At 41.9% G+C, this 27,981-nt stretch overlaps 1 protein-coding gene across 1 annotated transcript in view; it reads right to left on the bottom strand.

The window, feature by feature from the left end:
- FSTL4 (follistatin like 4) overlaps nucleotides 1–27,981 on the bottom strand; it is a 1,116,563-nt gene that overhangs the window by 334,231 nt on the left and 754,351 nt on the right. The window contains exon 6 of the mRNA XM_088451183.1: nucleotides 3,091–3,211. Coding sequence (XP_088307309.1) covers nucleotides 3,091–3,211 — 121 coding nt within the window. The remainder of the gene's footprint in view (nucleotides 1–3,090; nucleotides 3,212–27,981) is intronic.

Below are 27,981 nucleotides of genomic sequence, written 5' to 3'. Positions count from 1 at the left end.
TGTAATCAGACATTTTCTTGCTCAATAAGGATAATATATATTTTATAACCACACAGTTTATAACAAAGACATCATCTGGCTCTACAAGGTTAATGTATATTCAAATAATCATAACTACACCGCCTGCTGTGATTATTTCACATAATATGACATCTATAGAGGTAATTATCTATTTATGTGACAAAATCTGGCATTTATGACAAAGGCAATTTTATGGCTGTATAAAGATAGCATGTGCTCTGATAATCTGTAAGTACACCTACTGCGGAAATCATTTCAATGAAAATCAGGCATTTGAAAGTCTTGCTAAAGATGAATAATAAGGGGATACAAGTTCTTTGGCTGTTCCTGAGACGATGAAGCTACAGTAATGGCAAGGTTATGGTTGGGTTTAGTGATTGAATATTATCCTATGGGAATGAGTATAAGAGGGGCTTGGTTAGCATCTGTATATATGTAATTCAAGTGATTAACATTTTTTCTTGCTGGTTTTTTCATCTTCTTTTATTCCTTTGTTATTTGCTTTGCTTGATATTTGCTTTGCTTGTTTAGTCTTTCTACCCACTCTTCCTTGCAGAAGAGGAAGAGCTTGGTGGCCACAGGGGGGCAAGTGGTAGTTGTGGGGCACCCGCATTTCATCGGGGGAGTTGACCTGGGCACCTTCTTAATAGTTCAACTGGTAGTACTAAGCCAATTAAGGGGAGCAGGTCTATTGCAACTCAATTTGCGTCTGAGGCGTACATTGGCCTCCATTTTGCTAATTGGATTATTGGATGGGAGCAGCAATGCTTTCTTGGCAACTTATTATGTTTTTTTTTCAAGTAATAAAAACTGTGACCTTAGAATGTCATCCTTTGTGTCTGTGGGCAGGTTGTACCAAGCATCATATTTTGAATGCGATACATCCCGCCACTTACCGCAAGGATAGCGCCAATTATTATGCATGTAGATTTGCGATTAAGGCTGCAAAGGACAGCTATTCCTATAAGAGAAGTCCTTGTGGTGTGACGACATAATTATATTCTATTAGATCACTCTGGGGAAATGATGACGCAATTTGCCTATAATTGCGCCATCACGCCTTTCGCCCTACCTGTTTCACTAGGAAGTTAGCAAAATGTGGGAGGGTGTCCTGCTCTTCCAGGAGTCCGCACAACTTTTTGAAATTCACAAGTGTCCCCATGTTCTAGGAGAATAGGTAAGTAAGAATTACATACAAACAGCCAACAGCCAACCCACACACTGATCACCAGAGAAAGGAATGTGTTAGCACAGTAGCAATAAATGATCTAACAAAAATCCCAACCCACTAGCTTTGTATAACTGAATAGTATACACAACACAATTGTTAAAAACTGAGAAATGTAGTTACAGTAATATTGTAGCTTGAAATGAGCAGTCACCATAATACAGCTTTACACACTTGTGGATTCAATTACATTTTTTTCTCTTCTAAAGGTTTCTGTAGAGTGTTTTGCTATGCAGCAAATCACACCTTAGAGTTATACTTACAAAACAATAAATGGGTTTTAATAGACACTGATTTTCATCAGTTTTGCCTGCGTGATATAAATCAGCAATAGTACTGAATGCATATTACCCTATTGCTGTTTATATTATTGCCATTTTAAATCCCATGGGTAAAAAGAATGAAAATCGGCAGCCTTGAAACTCCGCCACTTCGTAAATAGAGCCCTCAGTCTCTGGTTATAGGGCTGTATTTACAAAGCAATATCTTAAAAAAAGATTTAAAGATGCGCATGAGTGACCTGCAAATCATCCCTTTCAGCTTCCTCATTCTGTCCATTGTAAATGTTATTAAACCTGTCAATCGTGTTACTAAAACTAGTACTGCAAACATAGAAAGGAAATAATGCTATTTAAATACTGGGGCCAAGTTTATGATCTCCCAGCTGTGCTGTGAGGCCCTTTGTGGAAATCCAATGACCACATTTTGGGTCCGCACTGAAGTTGGCAGTAGCTGCATTGCATGCTGGGAAATAAATGCAGACCTTTACCTGGTATCAGATTTGGCTGCATTTCTGATTGTGGAAGTAGCCGCCATCACTATCAGCTCTGCATACACACACCTCTAAATAGACTGCAGTTCCGTCTACACACCCACTACATACCCTCAGATCACTTAGCCTATACGCAAGCAACCAGTTGCCGTCAGGGGCGTAACTAGACCTAGGGGAGCCCCACAGTGAAATTTTCATGGGCCCCCCCTAGGTTCCCCGCCCCCTATCACTTCCCTCCGTGACTTACCTCTGTTCTCTGGTTATCCTCCTTCAGCGAGAGCTGCGCAGGGCAAGCACATCTTCTCTCCCGGTCGGCTCCATCCCTCCTCATTGGCTAATGCTGGGAGGAGGCGTGGCCGTGCAGAGCCTGCTGGGACATCCCCAGATCAAAGCCATGCCTCCTCCCAGTATTAGTCATTGAGGAGAGATGGAGGCGGAGCTGACCGGGAGGGCAGATGTGCCTGCCCTGCGCAGCAACCGCTGAAGGAGGACGCGACCATGGCTGGCCCGGACAGGCTGGGCTCCATAGCAGCCGCATCCCCTGCAAATTTGATAGTTATCCCAGTGGTTGCCGCACAGTTACATCCACTAAGATGCAAGCGGAGATATGGCTGAAATGCGTATGACTCTGGATCACCCATAGCTACTCAAAAATCGGTCTGTAAAATGGACTTGCATGCAGCTCTGCAACAGGCCCCCTGTCCACATCTCCACCTGAAGAGCTGTATGAGCTCCTTGGCAATCACATGTTGTGTTAAATTACCTTCCACATTTTAATAGCTCGTTATGGCTTCTTATGTAATAATTCCCATATGTTAAATGACACAGTGTATGTAGGAACAGCAATAACCAATTTAATCTACTGTGTAGTTTTTTTCTTCCACATACAGATCAAATTATACAAATTATCTTAATTTAAATTATTTCACTTTTAAAGGGCCAAAATTTTACAACTCATGAAAAATATGAATATGAATGGTGTAATATGGATTAGAACACCTGGTATGTACCGTGAAGCATTTCATACAGCTTGTGTTAGATAGAGGTTCCCATCATAGACAGGACTTACGGAATGCAGTGTACAGCTCTGGCAGGGTAAGGTAACCATCCATATTGTAGTCGTCAAATCGAAGCAGATCGCCCACACTGCAATCCAAAAAATGATTTTCTAGTTCTTCATTCTTTGTATACTGTAGGATATAAAATATAACTGTAAAGAAAATATACCAATAAAAGAGAAAGCTAAAATATGATGACTTATAATTTTGCTATTGATAAAAGGTCATCCAAGCAATATACAATTTCTAATGCTAGTAATAGACAATAGAAAGTTGAAAACAGAACAATTTTATCCCTACAATAGGACTTTTACCATATCTATGAAGGAGATAGAAACAGGATTCAGAAAATACTTTTAATATTTTGACCATTCAAATACACTTTATACAGGTACTTTAAGCAAGGTTTTAAACAATAATCAATAAGCCACTTGTAAAGTGTAACAGAATATGTTGGCGCTATATAAGTCAATGTTATTAAACAAATAAAATAAATATGACAGTCTTGATGTACAGTATATTCATATAAATGTATCTTTAATAGAGAATGTGCTGTAGTATCACTTTTCACCAATAGGTGGTGACACAAAACCTATTTATTAATGAAATCCTTATGTTTTTAGGTTCGTGTTGATACTTGTAATGAGTTTTCCAGATTTCAGTGCAGAAATTGTGAATTCCTCAACAAAATCACAACCTTGCCTCTGTATAACCTATTGTTTTCAATAGCTGTACATTACTAATGGTAAAATTATAATTGCTGTGTCTATCTCTATCAGTTGTTTTACTACATCAGCAGGGGGTCAAATGAAAACTTCCAGGGGATTATGGTTAGTATTTTCAAGCTTAGTAATTATGTGTTTAAAATATATTACCAAATAAATATGGTCTGACTATATTTCCTATATTCATCCATTAAGACGCTTTTTTAAAAATAAAAAATGGTAACTAATGCTGAAATGTATATGGTTTCCTAGCAACGATGCCAAATATTTAAAGACAGTGCCACATTTTCAAGATTTGTGCCTGATTCTCATCTACATCAGTAGTGGGCAAGAGGCTTCCATCACTGGTGGCCCCAGCTCTATGCTCCTGATTCTCATCTACATCAGTAGTGGGCAAGAGGCTTCCATCACTGGTGGCCCCAGCTATATGCTCCTGTTATAATGTATCCTCTGCTTTAGCTCACAAATCAGTATTTTTGATGAAAAAAGAGGTTATTCTTGCTTGTCCATATGTACGAATGTCAGAGATAACTCCAGTGATAACTAAAGCTGGGTACAAATCAGATGATTTTGAGCCTGATCCGTCAGATCAGGCAGACATATTGTCAAAATCGTCTAATGTGTACCCACTATGTCGGCCGTTGCACGCTCCCGTTTGGTCGTCAGCTGCATTGTCAGGTTGGCCCTACATGCAGCTCAACCTGACAATGCGGCTGACGACCCCATGCAGCTGGATGTGGCAGGGGCGACATATCGGGTGGTCTGGCACCAGATCGTGTAATGTGTACCGGCCACCCGATATGTCAGCCCATCGGCGGGGGGGTCGCCCGTTGCATCGCTGGATACACATATCGTTTAATGTGTACCCAGTATAACCTGCACAGTACAATAAAGCTGCTGCCATAGCCGGCTATGGTGGCGAAGCATTCTGGTAACTTGCCAAGTGATGCCAAGCAATGAAAAGCTCAGCTTCATGTCACATCTTCTAAAAACATAACATAATCTGTGAATGCAGTTTACCTGCAGTGCCTCATTTATGCCGTTTTACGTAAATGTCCAGCTTTTTTTGGCTTGCACATGCACATTAGGAACACACTTGTACAAATACACATAGCATCAGCATATGCTGTTGCGATAGAGAGGGACACAAGTCACCAGAGGACTCAGATACTGAAGAACTCTCTGACGACTGAACTTTTGCTACATTCCAGCACTACTACGAGTACATCCTGTAATAATGAGATAAGCCAGGGCTCGACAAATCCCGGGGGCCAGGTCACCATGGCTACCAGATTTTGCTGCCTGGCTACTAGATTTTGCTCTGATCCCTGCTGTCTGTCCCAGTCTACGTTGATCCTCTGTACATCCTGGCTGTCTACTGTCTCCTATCTCCGTCTGTATAGAGCTTTCCTGTAGTAGGGTCTATGCGTGGCCAGGGATTGCAGAGCGGCTTCAGAGGGATAGTGGTGTGACCATGAGGGGAGAGGGGTTTTGTTGTACTTTCTGGCACCATTATTTTATGTGAAATGTGGTCCGTTATTACTGGGGGGTGGAGCAGGTGAGCTGTGCAGAGTAGTGAGGGGGCCTCCATTTTACTGTATCCATTTAACTGTGACCATTTTGTGGACTAGTATAGTGTGTATAACACATAGAGCTGTGCTCCTCACTCCTGTAATTTATTTTGGGGGGGCGGTGGTCTGGTTCCTACACTTTCATCCTGGATCCTAGATTTTAGAAAAATGTGTCAAGCCCTGCGATAAGCAGTGATGCAGGGTATGTTAGCGCTGAGATAACTAAGCTAATGATACCTTTTCCTTTAAAACTTAACATGACTAGATCAGCTGTTTTCTGCATCAAGTGACCTTTTCTGCACAACCTTTCTGTGATGTCCATCCTTTTTCTGTGGGAATAGATTAAATTGGAAGTAAGCAATACTTTGTAATATATCCCTGCAGATAAAGTACCAGCCAATCAGCTTCTTTCATTTTTCTAGCACATACTGTAAAATGACAGTTAGAAACTAATTAGTTGGTACTTTATCTCTCTCCACTTTATCTGTCTCCAAGGCTTGATACATCTCGCCCTCTGTACAAGATTATATAACACATGCCAGATACAGCTCTCTGTGTGTATATACGACACCTGACTAAAAATGAAATTGTCATGCAGACAGGTGTATCAGATGTAGGGATAGCTGCTGTGTTGTTTAACAGCAAAGATGTTGATGAGCATCCTCTTATTTAAGTAGGAAATTGAATATACATTAGAGGAATTATGACATTGTTGAAAAAGTAGCATTGGCAATTAAGTTAAAGTACTTTCTTTTGGGGCTAAAATTTCAACTGATTACATATCATACTCTGTTGAAGTGGATGGCTGAGAATACAGAAACCAATGGGAGAATAATTAGATGGTTCTTGACATTGAAAAATCTTTAGTTTTCAATAGAGCATAGGTCAAGAAGCCAACTGGCCAACGCAGATGTTTTGTCTTGTATTTTCTGCTCAGGAGCTACAGCTGTTTCGTCCCAAGGGTCGAAACAGAAAGGGGAGATATGTGGCAAAAACACTGGAAATGTTGTCAATGGGACATATATATGGCCCAGGTTATTAGCAACTGTCTGGTAGACAGAAGCGGATTAGCAGCCTTGGTTGGCAGAGCACCTGTGAGAGGCTGATAAAGGGTGTGTCAGTCTCTCACTACCTGGGGAACAAGTCAAAGGCCCGTTGAGAGACACTGTGATTACTCAATGTATGTGCTGTGCTAAAGATGTTTTGTGGGAGGGGCATTAGGTCCAGGGGTGAATCTTGAGGCCACTCCAGGCCTCCTCTGTTTCACTCCTGAAATCCTTTGGGTCACTCCAGGCCTGATAATGCACTGCTGCACCCAATAGCTTTAGCTTGGTACTGTGGAAAAATATCCCTTCACCCAATACAGAAGCCACAGTTCTAGACAGTGGTGTAGTGCTAAACCACAATCTCCAAAACATCAGATTTCCCAAAATGTGTTAGATAGCAGACACAAGTACCTATCCAACATGTGACGTTAATAGTAAAAGCAAATAGTAAAAGCTCAAAAAGTTTGAAACAGTCCACAGATGTGGATGAAACGCAATGCTGCTATAACCTCTTGTGTTCAGTTGCCCACCACAGTAACTTCCTGTGTCCAGTCTGTTGGGTGATTTCCCTACAAAATTACATTGACGTTGCCAAACCACCAAAGCTAGCAAGTCTCACGGTTGACGATAGCCACATATAGACCGTGGACCCGATCATTTTCAGAAATATATTTGATATTATTCCTGCCTCCACATATGACCAATTATTGTGCTTCTTCTATGGACACAGGAAACCAATTTTAGACAGGCTACTGTATATACTGTTTCTATAAAACAAATAGCAATTTACACCTACTAGACAAATTTGTGTTTATCCAATGGTTAATAGGATACATGTTATAGTATTGCTACATTGTTTTTATTCACCCTTGTCATTTATTATACGAGACATTTAGACAGGTAACTATTAAATAAATATACAGAATTTCTTTATAGGCTGAATTTGTATTTTTACCAACGCAGTTATGATCTTTAACTAGTGTACTGATGTGGGGTTAGCAATTTTTCCACCCTTTTTTTTAAATTGCAGCAGGTTTCTTAATGATAATGGGTGACTTTTATTTTATTTATTTAATAACTATTTTCTTTATTTATTTATTTAATATCTATTAAATAAATATACAGAATTATTTTATATATTGGCTGAACTTTTATTTTTACCAATGCAGTTATGGTCTTTAACTAGAGTATTGATGTGGGGTTAGCAATTTTTCCCCTTTTTCTTAAATTGCAGCAGATTTTTTAATGATAACAGGTGAGACACAGGCGCTAGAGAGATTTGTTTTTTTCTTTTTATAAACAAATAAGTCCCTTGTATAAAGTTTTGTGAAAATGGAAAAATAACTAAAATGTAGACGTTTAAAAGCTGTACAAGCTATTTATGGACCATTGCAATTCCGTAACATTAGATGCTTCTACATTTCATGAAGGCAGTTACTAATAATTGAATGCGCTAGGTGTACAAATATACTTATTTGTGCAGTCATATGATTATTAAACAAAACCTGAATATGTAACTCCATTATATTCTCCACCACTTGTATAGGGGACACAGCCCCAGTCTGTTCAGCACAGGGTTGGAATATCTCACATTTTACTTCTAAAGTTTGGGCCATGAATTCCTTAATTTAACTTGGTACCTACTATGAAGAGATGGTGGCCCCCTAAAGATGAGTTTAGCGTATCCTAGGAGTTATTTTGCTGGGCCTAGTTGCACTTGCACTTCTGTGGTTATCCCCTAGCTTGGAATAGCTGTGTGTCCAGTGTTTTTCTTTAAATCACGATTGCTATAGGAAACAGAGCAAGGATACCATGTTGATACTTAAACTAGCGGAAAAACAATTGCAACTGCTGGTGGTGCAAGTGTTTGCTACCAAAAGTCTGAGCATGATTACCCAGCAATATTATAGCCAATATTAAGGCAGCAATTGTAAGTTTGCGTTCAGCTCTACTTGTGAGTATCTGGAAAATTGCATCTGATCTAATGATAAAAGAACTGGGACTTCCTACAAGCCAACTATGCTAGGGAAAGGGTGTGGACTTAATTTTAGCTGCCCTAAGCTCTGTCTCAGAGACAACACTGAGACAATATGAAGCCCTTATACTGAGAAGAAAATATTTGAGGTCAGAGAACATTTACCGTAGTATTGATTAATGCTAGTGAAAATTGATATCAAATGCTAATCAGCTTAATATACATTTATTACTAAGTTTTTCATTAAAACTCACTGATAGCTTCCCCGTATTGTTTACCCACACAAACATAGAAAAACAGAATGCAAAAAATAGGATACAATGCGCAACTAAAGGTGCGTACACACTACACGATATGCTCCCTGAGCGATATCGTGTAGTGTGTCCCCGGCAGGCTGTGCTCAATGTCGTTCATGACATTGAGCACAGCCGCTGAACGATATCATTAACGATATCGTTCAGCGTCGGGCTCTCTCCCCCATTCCCCAACATGCAGCAACCTGACGAGGTCGTCAGATTGTGCTGCATGTTCAGGCGATGGACAATGTCGGAAACGACCAGCGGGAGTGCGCATCGCTGGTTGTTTCCGACATAAAAGTGCACGATTTCTGAGCGATTACACGATTACGATGTCGTAATCGTGCAGTCACTCAGTAATATCGCCCAGTGTGTACCCACCAAGACTACTATAATGCTAGAGATCAGGTCAAAATACCGGTAATCGGGATGCCGGTGCCTAGAATGCCGGCACTAGAATCCCAACACCTGTCAGAATCCCAGCGCTGGCATCCCGACTGCCGGTATTCCAACAATAAGTACTGGGGTTAGGAGCTAGGGGGAGGGTTAGGCACTAAGGGGGGCGGGTTAGGTTTAGGGTGCGGGGAGGGGGAGATTAGGTTTAGGCACTAGGGTGGGAGGTGAGGTTAGGCACCAGGGAGAGAGGGTTAAGGTTAGTGGTAGGGAGAGGGGGATGGTTATGATACTAACCGACAAGTGTCGCTATCCTTATCCTGTCGGGATGCCTCCTGCATCCCGAGCTCCAGCGCAATTACTTGCACCAAACCCATTTCTATGTGTTTAACAAGTATTAAAAAATCTAGTAAAACACACTTACTGTGATAAATGCACGTACCAGTACTAAATAAGTCTTACATTGCATAGCTCATTATTACTGAATTAAGTAAATATACTGTATATTTTCCTTTAAAATATGCTCAGTCTACCCTATTACATTAGAAAAAGACTATTTTGTGCACTTTTTCCTTTTGTGCTTTTGATGATGAAAAATATCTCATAGTTAATGCAGCTTTGATTATTAAGAAAACATATTAAAATGCTATTTAATAAACTGCTATTTTCAAATGTACCTGGCAGAAAGAGTGAAATTCCTAGCTAAAAATAATACCTTGGGTTTAATCGCGTGCAAATAGAGGTATGCGAGTTAAAGGTCTAAACCACATTGTAATCCTTAGAGCTTTCAAAATATATCCAGAGTCACTGCGGCTGTAAAACATTGTTTTGTAAAAGTCTCACTGGAATAAAATGCTGTTAAGTTGAAAACGTTTCTCTGCAGAAACAGATAGGTGCATGCCATGAAAGCTTTCTCAAGATATAAAACTAGAAACAGCATGTTAAATACAAGATCTGATGTTCAAATGTGGCAATTATCTCTGTATCCGCTACCATGTGTTGTTGCAAAATACAAAATGTACTTGCGGGAGCAATAATGTATAGAACTTTCTAAAGTTTTCACTTTATATACTGGAAAGCATGGAGTTTTCTGCATTCCTATCATTTGAGAAAACCACAACAATCACTATACTGATAGACTGTATTTACAGACATCTTTTTGTGAGCCTTCCAGTGAGCAGGTGTTAAAACTACAGTAGCAAAATAACAATTATAGCTGCAGTTAGAGGAAGTATGTGGCTACTAAAAGGCAGAGGCATGAGGAACCACCAATATCAAAGCAGTCAGTGATGGGCATTATAGTAGCAGCTAGTTATGGAGTGGTATGTTGGAATAAAGAGAGATTGTGACTGGTTGACACATTAAAGGGAGCACCGGCATCCCAACTGCTGGGGTGCTAACCACATCCCATTAAAGAATGTATTAGCCACTGTAGAAATATTAACACAGTCAGCTGCTGGCAATCCTTCTTGTTCTTCATCACTTATATTAACCTCTCCTTTGCTGTATAAGGAGAATGGTTTTGTGTTGAATACAGACCCAGCGACAAGGGACACAAGCACATGTACTGGGACCTGATCTTAACAGGAACCCTGGTTACTGTGGTTCCCACCGCCCACCATCCCTACTGTGCAGTAGTAGGGAACCTAGATCACCTAGCAAACCGCCCCCTGAGTGTCAGTCAATACATTTAAGCAGCACTAGCTGGTTCCTGGAGTCCCCGTCTTGTTAGGAAATGCATTGTGTGTCAGTGCACTGCTCAGGCTGCTACTGGGCTTGCCTGCTTCATGCGCCTTGGCAAGCTGGAGTTATCATCTACCATTAGGAATGGATGCAGATACAGGGCCATCGTGGGATTCTACATATTACTGGGGCACTTGGGATACACACTGGGAGAGGTAAGGACTGGTGCGGTAGTGTGGTTTTATTTTCTCATCATTCTCCTCTATCATATCTAGGCCAGATACATCAGAACCAGTCACCTTTGGCATTGACTTCATACAGGATAATCACAGCTACTCACCTCATTATCCCAGCCTGTACATATTTTACTCCCTTACTCTTCCATACATTATTATTACCCTGCAACCATCTCATTCAGTTTCCAAATTGCCCCGATGTAACTCTCTCACCCACTTGCTCATCATTATCTATCTGTCCCCCACTCATTATATGGCATATAATGTGAACTGGGGGCACAGTATGGCATGTAATGTGACCTGGGGGCACAGTGTGACATGTAATGTGACCTGGGGGCGCAGTGTGGCAGTGGCATGTAATGTGTGACCTGGGGGCACAGTGTGGCATGTAATGTGACCTGGGGGCACAGTGTGGCAGTGGCATGTAATATGAACTGGGGGCACAGTGTGGCATGTAATGTGACCTGGGGGCACAGTGTGACATGTAATGTGACCTGGGGGCGCAGTGTGGCAGTGGCATGTAATGTGTGAACTGGGGGCACAGTGTGGCATGTAATGTGACCTGGGGGCACAGTGTGGCATGTAATGTGACCTAGGGGCACAGTGTGGCAGTGGCATGTAATGTGACCTGGGGGCACAGTGTGGCATGTAATGTGACCTGGGGGGACAGTGTGGCATGTAATGTGAACTGGGGGCACAGTGTGGTACGTAATGTGACCTGGGGGCACAGTGTGGCACGTAATGTGACCTGGGGGCACTGTGTGGCATGTAATGTGACCTGGGGGCACAGTGTGGTACGTAATGTGACCTGGGGGCACAGTGTGGTACGTAATGTGACCTGGGGGCACAGTGTGGCACGTAATGTGACCTGGGGGCACAGTGTGGCACGTAATGTGACCTGGGGGCGCAGTGTGGCAGTGGCATGTAATGTGTGACCTGGGGGCACAGTGTGGCATGTAATGTGACCTGGGGGCACAGTGTGGCAGTGGCATGTAATATGAACTGGGGGCACAGTGTGGCATGTAATGTGACCTGGGGGCACAGTGTGACATGTAATGTGACCTGGGGGCGCAGTGTGGCAGTGGCATGTAATGTGTGAACTGGGGGCACAGTGTGGCATGTAATGTGACCTGGGGGCACAGTGTGGCATGTAATGTGACCTAGGGGCACAGTGTGGCAGTGGCATGTAATGTGACCTGGGGGCACAGTGTGGCATGTAATGTGACCTGGGGGGACAGTGTGGCATGTAATGTGAACTGGGGGCACAGTGTGGTACGTAATGTGACCTGGGGGCACAGTGTGGCACGTAATGTGACCTGGGGGCACTGTGTGGCATGTAATGTGACCTGGGGGCACAGTGTGGTACGTAATGTGACCTGGGGGCACAGTGTGGTACGTAATGTGACCTGGGGGCACAGTGTGGCACGTAATGTGACCTGGGGGCACAGTGTGGCACGTAATGTGACCTGGGGGCACAGTGTGGCATGTAATGTGACCTGGGGGCACAGTGTGGCATGTAATGTGACCTGGGGGCAGAGTGTGGCATGTAATGTGACCTGGGGACACAGTGTGGCAGTGGCATGTAATATGAACTGGGGGCACAGTGTGGCATGTAATGTGACCTGGGGGCACAGTGTGGCAGTGGCATGTAATGTGACCTGGGGGTACAGTGTGGTATGTAATGTGAACTGGGGGCACAGTATGGCATGTAATGTGACCTTGGGCACAGTGTGGCAGTGGCATGTAATGTGACCTGGGGGCACAGTGTGGCATGTAATGTGACCTGGGGGCACAGTGTGGCATGTAATGTGACCTGGGGCACTGTGTGGTATGTAATGTGAACTGGGGGCACAGTGTGGCAGTGGCATGTAATATGAACTGAGGGCACAGTGTGGCAGTGGCATGTAATGTGACCTGGGGGTACAGTGTGGTATGTAATGTGAACTGGGGGCACAGTATGGCATGTAATGTGACCTTGGGCACAGTGTGGCAGTGGCATGTAATGTGACCTGGTGGCACAGTGTGGCATGTAATGTGACCTGGGGGCACAGTGTGATATGTAATGTGACCTGGGGGCACAGTGTGGCACGTAATGTGACCTGGGGGCACAGTGTGGCATGTAATGTGACCTGGGGGCACAGTGTGGCATGTAATGTGACCTGGGGCACTGTGTGGTATGTAATGTGAACTGGGGGCACAGTGTGGCATGTAATGTGACCTGGGGGTACAGTGTGGTATGTAATGTGAACTGGGGGCACAGTATGGCATGTAATGTGACCTTGGGCACAGTGTGGCAGTGGCATGTAATGTGACCTGGGGGCACAGTGTGGCATGTAATGTGACCTGGGGGCACAGTGTGATATGTAATGTGACCTGGGGGCACAGTGGCATGTAATGTGACCTGGGGGCACAGTGTGGCATGTAATGTGACCTGGGGACACAGTGTGGCATGTAATGTGACCTGGGTCACTGTGGTATGTAATGTGAACTGGGGGCACAGTGTGGCAGTGGCATGTAATATGAACTGGGGGCACAGTGTGGCATGTAATGTGACCTGGGGGCACAGTGTGGCAGTGGCATGTAATGTGACCTGGGGGTACAGTGTGGTATGTAATGTGAACTGGGGGCACAGTATGGCATGTAATGTGACCTTGGGCAGTGTGGCAGTGGCATGTAATGTGACCTGGGGGCACAGTGTGGCACGTAATGTGACCTGGGGGCACAGTGTGGCACGTAATGTGACCTGGGGGCACAGTGTGGCACGTAATGTGACCTGGGGGCACAGTGTGGCACGTAATGTGACCTGGGGGCACAGTGTGGCATGTAATGTGACCTGGGGGCACAGTGTGGCAAGTAATGTGACCTGGGGCACTGTGTGGTATGTAATGTGAACTGGGGGCACAGTGTGGCAGTGGCATGTAATATGAACTGGGGGCACAGTGTGGCATGTAATGTGACCTGGGGGCACAGTGTGGCAGTGGCATGTAATGTGACCTGGGGGTACAGTGTGGTATGTAATGTGAACTGGGGGCACAGTATGGCATGTAATGTGACCTTGGGCAAAGTGTGGCAGTGGCATGTAATGTGACCTGGGGGCACAGTGTGGCATGTAATGTGAACTGGGGGCACAGTGTGATATGTAATGTGACCTGGGGGCACAGTGTGGCATGTAATGTAACCTGGGGGCACAGTGTGGCATGTAATGTGACCTGGGGGTACAGTGTGGTATGTAATGTGAACTGGGGGCACAGTATGGCATGTAATGTGACCTTGGGCAGTGTGGCAGTGGCATGTAATGTGACCTGGGGGCACAGTGTGATATGTAATGTGACCTGGGGGCACAGTGTGGCACATAATGTGACCTGGGGGCACAGTGTGGCACGTAATGTGACCTGGGGGCACAGTGTGGCATGTAATGTGACCTGGGGGCACAGTGTGGCATGTAATGTGACCTGGGGGCACAGTGTGGCAAGTAATGTGACCTGGGGCACTGTGTGGGATGTAATGTGAACTGGGGGCACAGTGTGGCAGTGGCATATAATATGAACTGGGGGCACAGTGTGGCATGTAATGTGACCTGGGGACACAGTGTGGCATGTAATGTGACCTGGGGGCACAGTGTGGCATGTAATGTGACCTGGGGGCACAGTGTGGCAGTGGCATGTAATGTAACCTGGGGGTACAGTGTGGTATGTAATGTGAACTGGGGGCACAGTATGGCATGTAATGTGACCTTGGGCACAGTGTGGCAGTGGCATGTAATGTGACCTGGGGGCACAGTGTGGCATGTAATGTGAACTGGGGGCACAGTGTGATATGTAATGTGACCTGGGGGCACAGTGTGGCATGTAATGTGACCTGGGGGCACAGTGTGGCATGTAATGTGACCTGGGGGCACAGTGTGGTATGTAATGTGACCTGGGGGCACAGTGTGGCATGTAATGTGACCTGGGGGCACAGTGTGGCATGTAATGTGACCTGGGGCACAGTGTGGTATGTAATGTGACCTGGGGGCACAGTGTGGCATGTAATGTGACCTGGGGGCACAGTGTGGCATGTAATGTGACCTGGGGCACAATGTGGAAAAAATATGAACTTGGGGCACAGTGCAGCAAATGTTATGCTCTATAAACATTTTCCTTATTTCAACTCGGTACCTACAGGGAAGGGATGGGGGCCCTCAAAATTCATGAGTCGATCAGGCCCTACAATTTCCATTGCTGGGCCTTGTTGCAGAGGCACTTTTGTGGTAATCTGTCAGCTTGGAATAGCTGTGTACCCAGTGTTTTTCTTTACCGCCATGCTTGCTGTTGGAAACAGGCAATGATACTTGGAGATCACATAAAGGAAAACAGATATGATTACAACAATGACAGCTGAACTTACTTGGCCCACCACTTAGTATATCTATTAAAACATCCCTGTGTTTAGTGTAACTCTTTGGCACCATCATATAATTTCCAATGGCTTAAAAAATGTTTTATTGTTTTTTTTCTGATAAGATCAATATTTTGCAGAACACAGAGCTGATCTAAAGCGCAGCCATATCTCAGTGCCATCCACATGCTCATAGCATGGGCATAACTGTAACATACAGTATGGCTTAAAATGTCAAAACTCCAAAAAGGGACATCTTGAAGAACAGTACAGTATGTTATCCCAATAAAATACAAGCAATAAAATGAAATAGGGCACAAACCAACATATCTGTTATTGATTACCTGATGCTTCATTATAATAGCTATCTAGCCATGTGCAATGGGATCCAACCATAGTAAAACACTGAAAACATAATTACAGAGTTTTTGGGTACTATTAAGATTACTTATAATATACACTAAAAATAATAATGTATTTGAAATAATCCAATTGAAGTCTAGTCAATGATTCCAATGATACGGATTTAAACAGATTGATGGAAATAAATTAATAAAGAGATTGGATAGTCTGGGTCGTCTGGTATGAAAGGTATAATGTAATTGTAATTCTCTGACTTACGGTAGGATATAATTGCAGCTTGAATTATAATAGCTGCTTAACAATAGATCCCTGTCGCAAAGTGGCAAGTGTTTAATTACTAATAATTTGCTGGATGGAAAAGAAACGTCACACCCTTTTGATGCAATCCTGAAACAAAAGATGTGTCATGTATGGATAAGTCTTACAATGCTTAGATCCTGGCTGGCTCACAAATCAGACAGCTAGGCCAAAAGGTACTGGATCATACTTTCAGGTCTACCACTCTAATCTTTGAAAGAGCACAGCATCCCTGCAGCAAGGCAAAAACCTGTAACAGGCAGTGTCTGGTAACTATTTCAGGGACATCCCTGATTCCGGAGCCCCTGCCTCTACCAGCAGCATATGGATGAATAGTGACAATGTAAACTCATAAATTCGTCATTGCAACTCCTGCCAATCACAGTCAGACTTCACCTGTCCACCAACCTATCAGTGGCTGTCAAATATATTGCACAGTAAGTTTGAAGTTTTACATTTGTTGTATAACCGTAGCAGATTTGGCATTTATATTGGTCGTGAAAACTAATGTTGTATTGTAAATACCCAAATTTGCTAAGCAGTAAAGCCCACTATGTGCCCATCTTAATCTAGTGCCTGGATGAAGTTATACAGCAATAATATGTAATTTACCATAGTAAACAATGTTAAATTGCATTAAAGTGCACATCCCTTCCTCGCTTTGACTGAAAGTGAAAGGCTATCTCTATCAGCTCTCTAGGAATAACATCTATGGTCTGGTTGCCCTCTAAGCTCCTGAATACTTGTTGCTACTTTTGTACTGTTTGTAGTTTAGTTTTGGTCAAGGTCTCTATAGTGAGCAGGAGTTCCTGGGCATGGATTATTAAGAGGTTAGTAAAATTACTGTTGATGTATCTAGGGCAGAGGTTCACAAACTTTTTTGAATCACGGCGCCCTAGTGTATCAGCATTGTTTTCACAGCACCCCTAAGCCAAAAGTTTGTTATTGAGAAATTCAGAAAAAAAATGTAGTGAAGTAGTAAAGTGAAGTAAATTGTGCTTAGCTGTCATCCTTGGGTTCAGTTATGTGGTGATGGACAGGTTTCCGCTTCTGTATGTCCACATATTTACATTACATTGACAATAAATACTTTGATTTGGTGCTGGACAACCAACCTGAGGCACCCCTGCAAGTGTCCCGAGGCACCCCAGGGTGGCACGGTGCACAGTTTGAGAACCACTGATCTAGGGTATGATTGGGGTCAAACAGTTTATGCTGTAGGTTATATAATTGTAGACATTCCTAATAATAATAATAATATTTTATTTAAATTAAAAGCTTAAAAGGAAACATAAATTGAACACCAATTACCAATACCAGATCAGATGAATGAACCACACTGGCACTTTTCTTCTGAAGTATTAGATTGAGATCAGCAAATGTCTCAATTTTTACTTTTCAGAAAACTAAAGACTAAACTGTTTTGTTCTATTACTATTATTATTTTGTTGGAAGGTTATCTTGTCGGAAGAGAGCACATCACTATCACTTTACTTCCGGATAGTGAAATAGACCATAGGCTACAATTGGCTAAAGTTATCAATGCATGGGTTGATGAAAATCTATCACACCTTGGCCAAGACCTCCTGTGCACAATAAATTCTCTGGGTCCCTCACATGTTATTCCTTTTGCTACACATAAAACTAGTCACCCTTTTGATTTTGCTTCCTCGATTGGATTAGAAGCTTCTTACATAATGATAAACATGGCTACATGATCAGACTTGTGCTCCATTTGGTTCTCAAGTAAAACCCTTCAAAATAGAACTTTGCCCATGGAGTTGCCCATGTGTTGTCTAATGTGGGGTGTTACTCCCCAAAATCTTGCAGCAAATATTGATCTCTCTGCTGTCTTGGGTTCCTGTGAAGATCCTTGTTCTCATGTTTGTTACTTTGATTGGGATTTGATGTCTGCAATAGCTAATATTTCTCATGCTCATATATGACCCCACATACCACACAAGATCTTAGTTTGACAACAGTGTTTGGCAGCGGAAGAAGCAGGGTTGAAGGCTTTGGAGATGATGGCCGAGGACTAACCTGACAGAGGATAAGCTAAAACCAGTTAAGCATATTGAAGAATACAATCCACGGTTATCTGATGTACCTGTCAATTGAGATCATGGCAACAAACTACTTGTCAGTTTAACTTTTCTGTACAGTGGAGATGATTTGCAAACCAGCATGTCTGCAGCCTGATGTAATCCTCTCCCAGTCAAGATGCAATGAATTTGCAAACTTATTTGCAGACAATGTATCCTGCATTGGTCTGGAATATCAATTGAGCTGTCAAATGAGTGCCAAGACTCGAAGACTTCAAATCCTAGCCATTTTGCTTCTTGGACTTGCTTTGACAATCTGGATGTAGAAGGCATTGTTGAAATTTCCCAAAGGTTGCATCCCACCACATGTGATCTGGACCCTGCCTCAACCAACTTTAAATATGGTGTATTGACATAATTGGCCAATTATTTGCAAAAAAAACAGTTCATTGCTCTTTCCAGGCAGACATATTTTCCAAAGCACCAAAGGTAGCAATTGTTAACCCTCTTCTAATAAACCAATTTAAATCCTGATTGCATGAGTACTGCAGATTGGTATCAAATCTTCATTTTCAAGGAAAGTTTCTTAAAGAAAGTGGTTGCAACTCAACTGGAATGCCATCTATCAACTCACGATATTTATGATCCCTGGGGTGCGTGCATAATGATTTTCTGTTGGCAAGAGGCAGAGGTGATTGTTTAATCTTAATCCGTCTGGTTCTTTCTTCAGCATTTGATAACATGAACTGGTAAACTCTAGTTGAGTGCCTGAAAAAGTTCTGTAGATTGGATGGCACAGTCCTTATCATGTTAAATAGTTTTTTGATCTTCAGCAGTATTCTCATCGTCACCACTGCCATTGCCATGTGGTGTTCCACAGGGCCCATCCTATCTCCCATTATATTTGTAGTACAGTATACATGCTATCACTGGGTGAAATGCCAATCTTAAAAGGCAGTCTACTGAGCTCCAGGAGTGGATGAGTGTCAATTGACTGTGACTGAATCCTGCTAAAATAGAGCTCATTATCAAAGAATAAGACTGCAGTTTATCCAACCAACTGGTCTTACACTTGGGGGATCAGAGTTGCAAAACACTGAACATGTGGCTTCCCTCCCCGCAGTGACACCCGGTGCAGGGAGGGACGCCATGCGCGCGGCACCCGCTGAAATGGGGGCGTGACCTTCGGGGAGGGTGTGTGTCAGGGGCGTGGCCTCACAGGTCAGACCTTCGGGAGGGGTGTGGCCTCGCGGCGCGAACCCGGCCCGTGGCCGTGGTAAACAAAATGTATGATACAGTATCAATGGGGTGGTGCCGGTGGGGGGTGCAGGAGGTGCGGGCATGGGCAGTGCCGGCTCCCTCACTGACAGGAGCCAAGTGCTGTACTTAATGCTATAGTGCAGCACCCGGCTCCTGTCACTGAGGGGAGCCTGCACCTTGGTGTCACCCCTCGGCGGGTGACACCCGGGTGCGGGCCGCACCCCCCTCACCCACCTTGTGACGCCACTGCTTGACACGTAAACATCAGATGCCAGCCATAATCAAATTCTTTCATCTGAAGAATGAAGCCAAAATCAAGCATTTAATTCCCTTTATAAGATCTGTCTGCATTCATACATGCATTTGTATCACCACGCTTAAACTAGAGATGTGTGGTTCCGGCTTTCTGAACACCAGAACTTAGGGGTTCCACAATGAGTTGAGTCCCAGTTCGGAATCACTTTGGGGATCCCAGTAGAACAGAGTCCCAGCTCGGGTCTGTTGTCAGTTTGGAACTCGGATTTAAAAAACAAACTTTGGTTTTGGATAGCACATGTCCAAATGACATTATTTTAGTCACTTTTATCAGTTTTTTATGAAATCCAAAACCAAACCACAATTGAATCTGAACCAAAACACTTGAGAATGGTTTTGCCAAATCCAAAACATGATGATGAATTTGATCCAAAACATGTGGGTCCTCACACATCTCTAGCTTGAACTACTTCAATGTCTGCATTTCCCAGCAAAATTGAAACAGCCAGTATATTAGCTAACTAGCCCAGTTCCTGTCACATATCCATTCTCTACTCCCTTCACAGAATTCCTGTAATATATCAAATCTACTTCAAGTTTTTTTCAGAGCACTACACAACCAGTGTCCAAATTAATGAAGTAGCTTCTGATTCCTTACATCCCCACTGGCTTCCCCACACAGACCTCCACTCTAGAAACATTCAAAAACAGACTCAAGACTTTGCATTACCAAAGCTTTTCATTAATGCCTATTTCATTTCTAAAAAAAAATACAACCTATATTAGATTAGTTTCTTTTTTGTAGTCTATTAATAATTAATAATATTTAAATAAATTTTGTATCTTGTGTTTGTGGAGCTGAAATGTAAAACATTGAGTCGCACTGGGAGAAAAGTGCTGCATAAATAACTTATTATTAAATAAAGATGGCATTACCTAATGGGTCCAAGGTCCAAATAGCTAAGCTATTTACAGTTTGGTAAATGGAGCATTTTCACAAGTCCAATAAAAACATTTAGGGACTGCTGTTGTAATCATAGCTGTTGTAATCAGATATCATACCTGCTGCGGTGCCTGTATGGTAAATACCTCCCTACTGTAGGTCAATAATGCATAAATCCTCTGAAAAATATAGTTTGGGGGATTCACTGCATTTTTATAATGTATAGGCCCCTAAGTGTTGTTAGTTTAAAAGGTTTGTATAATTGTTTTGAAATAAGTGTGATGTGAAATATTTCTTAAATAACACAAGGCTACTACGATTATGATTACTATATGATATCAATTTGTAAAATATAATTATTAACAGTGATATATGCAGGCTGAAGGAAGGCACAGCTCAGAAAATGCATTACAAAGTTAAACAACATTAAAATTGTGTTATGGAGGCACAAACACCTTTGAAGATATAAACAGCTTCCAAGTCAGAGAAATTATCCAATTAAATGGCTGCTATTTTTAAAAATGCTAAATTACTAAACATTGAACTCTAATTTAAAATTCAATCAGTACAGTATGTGGAAACCTTTTTGTATTTAATATTTCCTATCATTAAGTAAAATGGCAGTTCTCATGTATTTAAAAAACTCCAAAGAAAAGCGAGAAATTGTGTTCTTTTGGCAAACAACTAATTACTATTATATATGAATTGCTAGACTATTAAATAAAATAAAAAGGATAATCAGACATGCTTGTAAATATTTTGTATAATACATTTCTAATTTTCAACATGTTTCAAATTAATGACAACACAAGTGATTTGTAATAACTCAGTTAATTATTTTTTTGAATTACCTCTCTGAATTTGCAATTAAAATCATGCATTGCCATTTGCTTAGTACTTCTATAATATGCAGATGATATGTATTTTTTTCATTTAATGTTTCCTGTTATTGAATCCATTTTGCAGTAAAATACATTGGCAACTTATCACTAATATTTTAAATCCATGATTAAATATCATACTGTATATGTAGAGTCTGACTATGTCTTGCTGTGAACTGGAGTAATGTGAAAATATACTTCCATGGAGGCTCTAAGGCACAGCTGGGAACATTGCACTGTCACATTTTGTGAATTACATTTGTTTTATTGGTGCCAACACAGTACCTTTCACTAAAAGATCTGACATATTACCTACCGTTACTTAAAACACATTCTCTGAACACAATCACTTGATGATATAATCTATTATATTGCTCAAAGAAGCACGCTATATATTACATAAAACCAACCTCTGAGATATACCAGGAGGGAATTAACCAGTATAATCATCTTTATGTGACCATCACTCCTAACCTATAAGTACAAATGAAATTCTGACACCAAATTGTAAAAGTTTCAATTGTTTGAAAAAACGTAAATATTTTACTACTACTACCACTACTACCATTATCACTACTACCACTATTACTACTACTAATAATAATAATATAATTCTAAATAATAAGGTGCAGTGGTGGATTTTACCTAGGGGCTGCGAGGCTGTAGCCCCCTCCCCCAGTAAAAAGTGCAGTCCGTGACTGCACTGGCTACACTGTGAATGGAGGTGGCTTCCTATTGGGACAGGCAGCCACAGGGGGAGGTGTCTCTTCCTCCTGGGATTGCCAGTCCCGGCTGCCATAAGCAGAGAGCGGCTTCCAGTGGAAGCCAATGCTCTGCCTTCTGGGCAGCCCTACAGGGCTTCTCGGGGTTGCTACCAATGCAGCCCCAAGAAGCTGGTCTAGTGTTATGCGCATGCGCAAGTCCCGGTGCCTGACATTCATTGTGCAGGCGCCGGGACCAGAAGCAGCGGCTGCCCCCTCAGTTAAGAGGGCAGGAGCCTCTGCTGATAACGTGTCACTCAGAAGATATCAAGTACAATGCCATGCTGCTAAATGCAGCATGTTATTATACATTGCATCTTTGTACCACTGCATCGTGCAGTGTGTACCCACGTTATGATCTGTCGGCTGGTGGATCAGCTGGGAACACATCGTTCTGATGTGTACCTGGCCTAACTGACTGACAAAAATGTTTTCCCTGGTATTGTATTTGTATCTATGTGATATAGAATATAGTGTTTATTAAATAGAACGTGTTGCAGAGAATGGGTTTACAATATGAAGTCTTCAATAATGAAAAAAACTAGGGGGAGGGTTACGGTTAGGCTGCGGAGGGAGGGATAGGCTGCGGGGGGAAGGGTTACATTTAGGCTACGTCCAGGCTGCAGGGGGATGGTTAGGTTTAGGCTGCGGGAGGGAGGGTTATGTTTAGAGGTAGGGTACTTACTGGCCGTTGTTGGTATTTTAACACAGTCAGGATGCCAGTGTCAGGATTCTCAGCACTGGGATGCATGGATCTAGGCTGACATTTTGGCTTGGTAACATTAAGCTCAGAATGCTGAACTAGTATACGTTTTCCTTATTTGTGTGTTTTCAGTTTACAGGTTTTCTAAATGCTTATCAGTAAATGTGATGTCTTATGACATCATCAGGGGGATAATTTTGGTGCCCTTTCTGACACTTTAAATAGAGTCATTGTAAAGCCTTTATTCAATACAATTATCCGGAGAGCCAGTACTTCTTTTTGGATATACAATTTACTTCTCTGGCACCTGGGACATTATACAATTTTGGTAAGGAGTGCCCACCCTCTACTTGTGCCATTTACATACTATTAACTCACAAACATCTTAAGATGCTTGCAACTGTCCTTATTGTTCAAAACACTTTTTTTTTTCTGCAACACAATTTAAGCCTGCCCTTTAGAAGTAAACTGAATTGACTGTGATTGTGTAAAACAGTTTTCCAGCAAGTTGCAAATCATCATATGTAATGGAGGCTAAATTACTGACTATTGCAAGAAAATAGTCGTTTTCAATTACGAGTCATCACAAGTAATCAAATACTGATTTTTTTTTCAATGTTCTAAATAAATATAACTGGATGTAATAAATAAGCACTAAGGAGATGATGAATCAGACTGTGACATAGCTGTCTCTGACTGAGAATGAGGTTCTACGTTTATAAGTCACCGCAAACACAACAAAGTACAGTCAAAATTAGTGTGCCCCTCCCCCCAGATGTCTTACCTGATTTTTTGGATCTTAGGGCCTGATTCAGACCCACTCGCGAGCGGCTGTCCGCTCGCAAGTGGGTCGATGGTGTGCACTGCGCATTCGCACCACGGAGGGAGCTCCGTCGTGCGAATGCGTGAGACGCGACGAGCGAAGGACTTTCCTTCGCTCGTTGTGTCTGATCAAAGGGGGCGTGCTGTCGATGTTGATTGACAGCACACCCCCATTGGTGGGCGTGCCGGGGGCGTGCCTCCCAGACGGGGGCGTTCCCAAGGGAACGCCTACCGTCTGAAGCCGGCCCCACTGACATCACTAGTGATGTCAATGGGAGTGATTTTGGCTCTGATAGAGCCAAAATCACTCCGGGCCTTGCGGTTGAGAAACTCAACCGCAGGCTCCCGCTCGCAGTGGTGATGGTCGCGATGGTCAAGACCATCGCGACCATCAACCTGCACGCTCATATAGGCTGTGGGTGGTGACCCACAGCTATACGAGCGTCCAGGAGGACGCTCCATAATTATGGAGGTGGGCCCTGATTCAGAGCGAGCGCTCTGGTCAGAGCGTCCGGCTCTGAATCAGGGCCTTAATTTGAAGATTATACACAGAACCTGATTTTTACTCATTGCATTGTTGAGGCTTTTTGAAAAAAGTTGAAATCAGGAAATCTTTTTTTATTTAATTATTTCCCCTTGAACTAGGTCGGTAAATATATTTTATGGACTTACTTTTTTTTTTTATATTTATAGTGGCATATTTATTTTTATCAAAAAGAGGGCAATGGCAAAATATATATGCCAACACTTCTACTTAAATATGATTATAAGGAGGCAAAATTTAATTATTTCTTTTAATTGGAGCACCTTTTTATTTTTAAAGGATGCAATATTTTATAATCTTTTATTTACAAGCGCACTATATTTTATTAACATACATTGCAACTATAAAAATTAATTATGGATACACAATTTAATTATTAATCTGGGGTACCAGGAAGACCCCAATGCTATTCTGAAAAGGGTTGGTTAATTCTATGAAGCTATGACCATTGGCCACATGTTTATTGAGCCTTCCCTAGGGAACTGGACCCTATACGGAATAGAATGGCCTATTGGACGTTTATTTTTTATAAAGCCATCAGCAATGTGTGGGTTTTAAACCTGCTCCACTTCAAAGAAGGTTATTAGTTTCTTGGATAGCACATATATAGCTGCATTCTGAACATTTATTTTTTTTATTGAATCTATGTAAAAACTATTATTAAGTATACTTTTTTCATTTTAAATTGTTGTGCTGTTTGTGAAATTTTATTGATTTTATTTATAAAACAAATGCACAATGATGTAGAGAAAATAAAGGTGTGGACTAAAGTGTGCAATATTAAACTCAAAAACATAGAGATGTAAAATAATGAGTGTGGGACATGAAAATATAAAAACAGAATACAGAATGAAGCCTGGTGCAAAGTCCACAAAACAGATGAAAGGGACGTTGGAGTCATACAGTAGTTTCAGATGATATGAAGGTGAGCAAGCAGTGCATATAGCAGTAGAATAGTTTTTTTATATATAGAGAGATGCACAGAATTATTAGTGGCAAAAAGAGGGAGGTTATATTAGCATGTTATAGGTCACTGGTTAGACCTTGAGTACTATGCACAGTTCTGAAAACCATATCTCTAAAAAGGCATTAATAAAAGATAAAATTCAGAGAAGTTACTAAAATGGTGCATGGACTGCATGACAATTCCTAGCAGCCTTTAACATGTATCTCTTCCGTAAGCAAAGGGACGTTTATATGATAGAACTATTTAACTATATCCAATGTATTTTGATACAGTTCAAGAAGGCAATATTTATAGGATTATGGGTTATAGGTTATATAAATTGGAAGGAAGAATACTGTAAGGTAAAAGAGTGGGTGATACAGTAGATCCATGGATTAGACCACCAGTAGTTAATGTGAAGACCTAACAGTAAACCAATGTGAGAATATATGGGGTAAACATATTGCTATTTCGAAGACCATTGGTTATTTCTTCCTAAGGAAAAAGGATCTAGTACTCAGAAAAAAGATGCAGGTACTAAAAAGGTACAGATACTCACCTAAAGTTATAAGGTGATATAGTAGCTTCCCTACTCAGACTCTTATTTTATTCATTTCTGTCTCTAGAACTAGTTAAAAGAATAAAAAAAATATTGGGCAGCACAGACGGTGTAATGGTTAGCATTACTGCCTCACAGCACTGAGGTCGTGAGTTAGATTCCCAACATGGCACTAACTGTGTGGAGTTTGTATATTCTCCCTGTGCTTGCGTGGGTTCCCTCCGGATGTTCCGGTTTTCTTGCCACACTCCAAAAATATAGTGGTAGGTTAATTAGCTCCTAACAAAAATAACCCTAGTGTGTAAGTATGTGTGTGTACATGTGGTAGGGAATATAGATTGTAAATTCCATTGGGGCAGGGACTGAGGTGAATAGACAAATATTCTCTGTAAAGCGCTGCGGAATATGTGTGCGCTATATAAATAACTGGTAATAAATAAATAATATACCAAAGAAAACAAAAGGTCCCTTTACTTGGTACAGTTGGTAAAGACTAAGGGGTAAATTTACTAATGTGCGGGTTTATAAAATTGAAGGTGTTGCTTATAGCAACCATTTAGATTCTAGCTATTATCTTCCAGAAGGTGTTAGATAAATGATAAGTAGAATGTGATTGGTTGCTATGGGCAACAGCTCCACTTCTATAAACACACTTTAGTAAATATACCCATTAGATATTAAGTTAAACAAAGCAAACAGTCAAACAGTAACAAACAAACATCCCTTACAAGAGGTGTCGACTCTTTTTGCCGTCAAATTGTTCCCTAAGTATCAAGCATATTGTAGTTACACAAAACACCAGGTGGATAGGTTTCCTTGTAAATAAATGGAAAGAAATCAAATAATTTTAAAGCTACAAAATAAAAGTGATTCCTGTCTAAATGATTGATTTAATATGATTCAAAAGACTCATTAGAGGTCATTTGCTAACTTTAAAATATTTGAGTATGCAGTAAAAATGAGCATAATGAGCATAAATGAGCATAATTATGTTTATCATACATTAGAAAGAGCAAGCCCACAGCAGCAGGCCTTCATGCTGCATTCAGGAATAAGCAGCCATGCACAGATTTACAGGTCTGGCTGGTAATTGTGGAAAAGTTACTGACTAATACTACATGTATGCACTAAGGGCCTGATTCAGAGGTGGATGAATTATTTTCTTCGCAACTGACCGATGTTTTATCTACTGCGCCTGCGTCTGAGCTCCACTGCGCATGTCCCGCAATGGTCTTACAATGGCGGTCGCAGTGAGGATTTATTCATGAAGTGATTGACAGGTAGGGACAGCTTGGAGGAGGTAACGGGGAAGTGGCGACTTAAATGTAGGCGTGCCGCAAACATTTGGGGATCGTGTTAAAGCAGCAACCCAGTGCTTCTGGCCCGTGTCTTACTTGCGATGGACATTCTGCTCAGTAGTCCAATGTTGTGACCGATGTTCATCCAATGCTGCGTCTTTGTACACAAGTGGCGTATCGGAGAAGCCACTGATGGGCGTCTCTGTACAAAAGACGACGGCTGCGACATTTCCAGAAATCCTCAGATCTGCTGCAAACAAAGACAGCAGCAGCGATGGGCACATCTGAATCAGCCCCTAAATGACATATAGTGAGGAGGCATTGGTGTCTTTATTACACGTGGCTTTTGTGTGTTGGATAGTTATATTGGTAAATATGGAGCTAATGTAGAAATGAGCCAAGGAAGTGGGCACGGATAATGGAATAGCTGTGCGCAGTCTCTGCACAAATGTGACAAACAAGTCCTATTGCTGGGAGAAAAATGCTCTATAACCTTCTCCCACCATTGTACACCACATTTATAGCTATTTCTTCTCCATTGAATTTCATTTAAATAAACTGCAATCGGCAATGAACACCCCCAATTCTTCCAATTTACGCCACCACATTTGCACCCTGGCATATCCCACCATCATGGTCTATAAGCTGTGACATAAAATGACTGCATTTGCACAAATAACACTAAAGATGTATAAACTACAGCAGATGTTCCCAAACTCCACCATTAAAGACCACGGGTCTATTTACTAAGCCTTGGATGGAGATAAAGTGAATGGAGATAAAGTACCAGCCAACCTGCTCCTGTCATTTTCCAAACACAGCCTGTGGCAGGTAGGAACTGATTGCTTGGTTTTTTATCTCTATCCAAGGCTTAGTAAATAGACCCCTTAATTAGTACCTCAGTCAATTTTGGACTCAAGCATAGA

Source organism: Taudactylus pleione, unplaced genomic scaffold, assembly GCF_031769625.1.
Source record: "Taudactylus pleione unplaced genomic scaffold, aTauple2 ptg000025l, whole genome shotgun sequence".
NCBI lineage: Eukaryota > Metazoa > Chordata > Amphibia > Anura > Myobatrachidae > Taudactylus > Taudactylus pleione.
Note: the sequence above shows the minus strand (reverse complement) of the source record. Positions and strands in the feature narration are given on the sequence as shown.